Below are 6,841 nucleotides of genomic sequence, written 5' to 3'. Positions count from 1 at the left end.
TAAACATTTTTTTTACATATATATATATATATATATATATATATATATATATATATATATATATATATATATATAAAAAGAAATGCAATTTGTAATTGCTTCATAAAAATGCTATTTAAATTGCAATTATTACACAACTACATATTCAAACTAATTAAATAAATAGATTTTAATGTCTATTTATTTGTTCATTTGAAAAGTGATATTGAAATTAGCATTTCTATTTTTTAATTATTAAAGCTGCAGTCCGTAAGTTTTGCCTCTTTGTTGCCATCTCTGTTTGAAAACCTGGAATTGCAGCTGTGTGCGGAATTATCTAGCTTGCGTGGGTTGTGAGTCGGCACGGCTGCAGCACGGATGAATCTAATGTTCTGAGGAGTATGTGTGGCAGTCAGTCACCACACCGGTGTGGATATTTACTGTACTTCACAATCACAGATTCTAGCCTACGTCTAGGAATATGACCCAAATAAGAATTTTCACCATATATTACCATCTGAACAAGTAAGTAACAAGTTTGCCACATTTGTTCTGACCAACTGAGGAAAAAAGCATTACCATAAATCTCGCTACCAATGGTGATTAAATCTAAAGATCGGTTAGCTCATATCACATCAAACCGTTCAAATTATTATTATTGTTATACTTTATTCTCAAATGATTAATGTTAACAACATCAGCATTGGTGACTTTGAGTAGTGTGTATTAGCGTGTAGATTTCAATTTCTGCACAGTCTAATCTAATTGTCATACTCTTTGAATTTCATATTAAGAAATTCTTTTAACCCCAAAAGCAAATTATGCTCCCTTCGAACTGGTTTTCTTTAAAATACAAATCTTGTGTAATCCCAGGCTATCTGTAATCATAAGCACATTTATAACTGGAATATAATTTAATTTCATTCACATGTTTCATAAACACATAATCCTTTCTGGATTACAATCCGCCATCAAAATGATACATTTATTCTGGCTGCTGTGAGAAAAGGCTATAAACGATCCGCCACCTGCAGGATCCTCACATGCGATAGCCTACTAGCCGGGACAACTTCTTTATGTTTACAGACGTGACGTAATGACGCAGTGCCATGCTTGAATTTCCACAAAAACCTACCTGTCCCACTCAAATTAGAAAACATTATTATAAGATGACCATTGTGAATCGGGCTAAAACAAGGCGAGAGTTTTGAACACTGGCTGGTTATGTACTTGCTCAAATATTGATTCGGATCATTTTTTACTAAAAAATGTTACGGACTGCAGCTTTAAATTAAGTGATTTTTTCCATTTTATTTTTAAGCGACACTCCTAGTTCTCCATAAGTCTGTGGGTCTGGGTCAGAGTACCCCTTTAGACTAGTACCAACCACTGTAAACAGATTTTGGTCAACAGTTTTCCAAAGCTCAAGAATAAGTCAAATAATTTTCAGTGTTGATATAATTTAACCTTTACTTATATCTGCAATTCCAACAAACTGTGACTGACAGAATGCTACATTTTTAAGACCGTACACCAAATGCCATTTAGAAATGTTGTCCTACCTGTCTCTCACGAACCATCGCATCCAGTTTTTTGGAGACCTCAAGTGTACGAGCAAACAGCAGCACACCTGAGGTGAGGCGGTCCAGTCGATGCACTGTGTGGAGGCCACTAAGGCCCTTCTCCTTTCCCAGAATGAAAATGACAGTATTGTGACGGTAGCGGCCACAGGGATGCACAGGAAGTGAGGCGGGTTTATCCACCACCACCACTTCACCATCATCCACCAGAACCTCCAAGGGCCTCCCACTCACAGGGGGCTCATGACGATGCACTGTGTTCCTCATAAAGTCATTATTCTAGACAAGCAAAAGAGATACAAAACAATTAAACAAACCAGCACATATAAAGAGACAGTCAGTGAGTGTTGTCACGTGATCTCTTACCTTTAGTATTATATTCAGGTCATCCACAGGTGTTTCATTCAATTTAATACGCCCCTCTTTGACCGCCTTATTGTAGTAATCCAGAGACTCCGCCCGGAATTCACTCTTAAAAACCTCTAGTAGTGTTTTACCAATCCAGCGTCCCTTACAGTAAGTCGTAAAATCAAAATAATAAGGATACACTTTGCGAAGACCGCTTTCAAAATAGTAGGAGGTTTCCGCAAAATGTTCTCGGCTGAAACTCACGCCTGGGTTGCGTTTCTGTGGCGGAGGCACGTACCGCTCTCCGGGACGCAGCTGTTTGCCGCACTTCTTCTGCTTCTTACGTTTGCCTTGTTTTGCTGCCTCATCCGTCTCCTCGTTTTTACGTTTACCGCGATTTGTTCTAACAGTGCTGTCCGTATCACAGCTGTCTTCTTCAGTCTCCATGGCGTGTACTTGAGTATAGAACTGTTGTTTTGCGAAGTTCAGAAGTATTAGACTTGCGCACTATTTGTCCTGACATTTAGCTCTGTACGTAGCGTTCCCAGAGTTTTAACACTCACGTTTTTGTTCCGATACAAGTGTCTCAGAAAATGATTGTTTTCTCATTTCCAAAGCAAAGTAATGCATTTAAACCTGCTACCTTCCCTTTCGCACACGTGAACATGCCATGCAGCGCCTCAATGACAGAATTATTTCCGTCTTGGGTTGATGACATCATGTGACGTCATTTGTTTACGAATTATTTGTGGTGTAAAAATGTGTCTACTTTTATTCTACATTCTACTTTTTCTTTTCTTTTATTCTACATTCTACTTTTCTTTTATTCCACATTCTACTTTTATTCTACATTCTACTTTTATTCTACATTCTACTTTTTCTTTTCTTTTATTCTACATTCTACTTTTCTTTTATTCTACATTCTACTTTTCTTTTATTCTACATTCTACTTTTCTTTTCTTTTATTCTACATTCTACTTTTCTTTTCTTTTATTCTACATTCTACTTTTCTTTTATTCTACATTCTACTTTTCTTTTCTTTTATTCTACATTCTACTTTTCTTTTATTCTACATTCTACTTTTATTCTACATTCTACTTTTATTCTTTTATTCTACATTCTACTTTTATTCTACATTCTTCTTTTATTCTACATTCTTCTTTTATTCCACATTCTACTTTTATTCCACATTCTACTTTTATTCTACATCCTTCTTTTATTCTATTCTACTTTTATTCCACATTCTACTTTTATTCCACATTCTACTTTTATTATTTTATTCTACATTCTACATTCTTCTTTTATTCTATTCTACTTTTATTCCACATTCTACTTTTATTCTACATTCTACTTTTGTTCTTTTACTCTACATTCTACTTTTGTTCTTTTACTCTACATTCTACTTTTATTCTTTTATTTTACATTTTACTTTTATTCTTTTACTCTACATTCTACTTTTATTCTTTTATTTTACATTCTACTTTTATTCTTTTACTCAAAATCCTACTTTTATTATTTTATTTTACATTCTACTTTTATTCTTTTACTCTACATTCTTTTTATTCTACATTCTTCTTTTATTCTATTCTACTTTTATTCCACATTCTACTTTTATTCTATTTCGCAGGCCTAATTAAAAGTATTATATAAATATTTTGTATGAATTCTTTCATTTCATTTCATTCTTTCTTGAAACTTGAAGTTTAAATTATTTTCATGTGCACATTTACTGAATATTGAACTGAATCAATTAACAGCTATTGTTTAACACATATAATCTTTAGTGAATTAATCTGTAACTTTTTTTCCTATTGACACTGGCCATTAATATCATATCTCTTCACAAGATATATGTGCATTTATTTTTATTTTTTATTCTTTTAATGCAGTTCTATGCATTTTTACATTTCTAGGCAAAGATAAAAAAAATGGGTTATAGTAATTAATAAATCATATATCATAGTACAGTATACTGAGCTTTAATAATGAGAGAAAAAAACACAAGGCCTTATATTATGTTTACATTTAATTGTGTACATTTAACATTTAGATTAATACATTTTCAGAATTAAAATCTAATTTAAATCACACAGTTGATTAGACAACAGCAACACTCAAAATCTGACTCCATGCACAGACTACAAAAGAAAGAGTTTAATTTTTAAACTCATTTTTAATTTCAACAGCTAAAAATATTTTTGTTTCCCATTTATTTAAGTCTTGGCATATAACTTAGTAGTGAGACATCAAAATGATTAATCAAAAGTTAGCATGGTAGCAGTTACATTTTCACATATAACTGTACTCTATATTTCGATTGCTCCTTGCTGTATAGTATGTTAAAGCTGAACACGGCCACTTATGAAGCATACTGAGATCACAAGCCTTAGATATGGAAGTTCTTGCTCACTCAGTTTAAGTATGTGAAGAGACACCTCAGAGAATTCAGTATTCATTTCAGTCCTCTAGCAGTTACTGCATTTGAACTTCAGTTTTAAGTCAAGAATCAGAATGATCTAGACGAGTATGTTGCTAGGCAGCAGGTGGAGATGGGATGAGAGCATTCCCTCAGCCCTAAGGGCTTTCTGAACCACAGCACCAGCGCCATCTCCTGCAGGGGCAACCATACTGCAATCAGAGCTCATCACTGGGAAGAGAAACAAATCAACAGCCACATAGATGTGATGAGCTACAGTACAATATAAATCACTCTATTCTGCTTCATCTCATAAGGACTGGATGCATACCTTGGCCATTGGCGGCGTTTGTCTGTCAGTGGGACGTAAACCACACCCATCAGTGCTTTTCTGAGGAAAGTACCATCACTCTGACGGTCATACTGCTCGAGAACTTGGCTTCCACCCTCTGGGCCCACAGGCAAAACAAGTCTCCCACCTGGTTTCAACTGTTCCAGGAGCTGTTGATGCATACGTATAATAAGACTACTGCAGGCTATGTGAACAACAATTAAGTCTAATTCATTATGTGCATACAGCTTTAGGGAGTGTAGGAGCTGCTGCTCCAACATGAATAGCATCATAGGGGGCTTCATCAGGATAACCCAACCGCCCATCACCCACTGCAAGGCGAAAAAAAAGAAAAGCATTTCACAAAAACAAGATTGTTAAACCATTCTTGTAATGTCACTAACAATAACATAAACGGGTCCAATGAGAATGTTTGTGCTTCAACATACAAAAAAACATATTATTTTAATAAATTATTTTAATCACTCACCCACTAATTTAATTTGTCCAGAGGCAAGCAATTCTGGATCGTCCTCCTGGACATTTTTCACAGAGGCTTGCACCAGCTCATCTATGTGGTCAATTCCCACTACTTTTCCAGAGGGTCCTACCTGCAAAATAAACATAGCAAAATATAATGTACAACAGGAATCTGTATATCTAATTAAATAAAATAATTATGTAAAATAATTTTAAAAATTTAATGAAAGATGTTTAGATTTTATTGTATATAATTTTGTTATATAGATTTGTGTCTTGGTGTTTAAAATTTGAATTATTGTTCATGTTGGTGTAGAATTGTATTTTCTTCTTCAACATGATATATATATATATATATATATATATATATATATATATAAAGACAGCGCTCACCATTCTGGCAAAGCATGCAGTGAGATATCCACTTCCTGAACCTACATCCATGGCTGAAGCTCCTTCTGTTAACTTGTCACTGAGGACCTCCAGAGCATGTGCATGCTACACAAGAAGTCATTCATTATTGCATATTAAATATAACAGTGACAACTATTTTGGAAGTGTTTGCCTGACCTACCATATGAGGGGCACTGATTGTAGCCTTGTATCCTTTGTAGAAAAAAAACAGTGTGAGTGAAAAATGGCTCTGCATTTTTTTTTTCTAGTTTGCTTCATGTCTTCAAACCAATATACAGTGCACAGCATAAATGAGTACACCCCCTCTGATTAAATATAAAAGATGTGTTTTCTTAATGATCACTAATATAATTCATAGAAAGATGGCAAAATTGAAATGTATTAAACATATTCTTAATAAAAACAGAAATACATGCCATTAATATCTGTAAAATAAGAAACTTAGCCAATTTTTGTTTACATTAAGGATTGCAGAATTGTACAGAAGTGTAATATTCTAGAACTTAATATGTCCTCCATAACTCTTAAGTACACTGCTCTGACACTTCTTGGCATGGAGTGTACAAGTTCATGACAAATTTTCACATCTGTCCTGTTTAACTCCTGGAGGACGACCTCCTTAAATGCTCTGGTCTTTAATGGGGAGTGTTGCTCCGCTTGTCTCAACAGAATCTCCCACAGCAGCTCAAGAGTGTTAAGATTGAGTGAAATACATGTCCACTGAAGGATTTCCACCTCAGGAGAATGAATATCTTCATTGTCATGTTAAAAAAAAGCCCAACAATGCAGGGAATGAGAAGAGGGTAGCATCTTCAGTTTTAGAATCAGTATTTTCTAAGTAAGTTAAGATTTCAGTAAGTTTCAGTCTTACATCACAGAGTGGTGTGTGAATTCATGACAGCGTTGATAAAGTACAACTCCCTCACACCTTCAGCACTCATACATCCCTATAAAAGAGCTTTACTACCACTGAATGCCACTGTGGGAACCAGGCAATTCTCTCTGTACTCCTCCTCTAGCAACACCAGAACATTTAGGATGCTGTTAGATCCGAAATGACTGAATTGGTCTCATGAGACCAGAGTATGGATTCCCAGAAGTCTATATTTTGTAAATATGGGCCTTGGAAAAAGCTAAATGAGTTTATTGTGCTTTGGCTACAGTCAGTTCTGGTGTGGATAAACAACCATGCATGTCACTTCTGCATGCTGCATCTTACTCTGTGAGATAAAGTGTCACGGCTCTGAGACACTTTCACAGTGTTTCTCCTGCTCTTTTTCTAGCAAAAACTCA

General features: G+C 34.9%; 2 protein-coding genes across 5 annotated transcripts in view; both read right to left on the bottom strand.

Moving 5' to 3' along the window:
- rpusd2 (RNA pseudouridine synthase domain containing 2) overlaps nucleotides 1-2,656 on the bottom strand; it is a 4,381-nt gene extending 1,725 nt beyond the window's left edge. The window contains exons 1-2 of the mRNA XM_016284998.1: nucleotides 1,926-2,656; nucleotides 1,542-1,838 (exon numbers count right to left, since the gene is read on the bottom strand). Of these exons, the coding sequence (XP_016140484.1) occupies nucleotides 1,542-1,838; nucleotides 1,926-2,354 (726 nt within the window). The 5' untranslated portion in view covers nucleotides 2,355-2,656. The remainder of the gene's footprint in view (nucleotides 1-1,541; nucleotides 1,839-1,925) is intronic.
- A 1,303-nt stretch (nucleotides 2,657-3,959) lies between these two features.
- The window catches only part of pcmtl (l-isoaspartyl protein carboxyl methyltransferase, like), a 12,972-nt gene continuing 10,090 nt past the window's right edge, over nucleotides 3,960-6,841 (bottom strand). For 2 of the 4 annotated variants that reach the window (XM_016284994.1, XM_016284993.1), the window contains 6 exons: nucleotides 5,709-5,740; nucleotides 5,528-5,632; nucleotides 5,145-5,265; nucleotides 4,901-4,986; nucleotides 4,655-4,824; nucleotides 3,961-4,518 (listed from right to left, as the gene is read on the bottom strand). In XM_016284994.1, coding sequence (XP_016140480.1) covers nucleotides 4,482-4,518; nucleotides 4,655-4,824; nucleotides 4,901-4,986; nucleotides 5,145-5,265; nucleotides 5,528-5,632; nucleotides 5,709-5,740 — 551 coding nt within the window. In that variant the 3' untranslated portion in view covers nucleotides 3,961-4,481. Of the gene's footprint in view, nucleotides 4,555-4,654; nucleotides 4,825-4,900; nucleotides 4,987-5,144; nucleotides 5,266-5,527; nucleotides 5,633-5,708; nucleotides 5,741-6,841 lie in introns of all 4 variants that reach the window. The other 2 variants (XM_016284995.1, XM_016284996.1) reach the window with 2 other exon arrangements.

This window comes from Sinocyclocheilus grahami, unplaced genomic scaffold (genome assembly GCF_001515645.1).
Source record: "Sinocyclocheilus grahami isolate Dianchi unplaced genomic scaffold, SAMN03320097.WGS_v1.1 scaffold191.1, whole genome shotgun sequence".
In the NCBI taxonomy this organism is placed as follows: Eukaryota; Metazoa; Chordata; class Actinopteri; order Cypriniformes; family Cyprinidae; genus Sinocyclocheilus; species Sinocyclocheilus grahami.
This window is presented reverse-complemented; position numbering and strand designations above follow the sequence as displayed.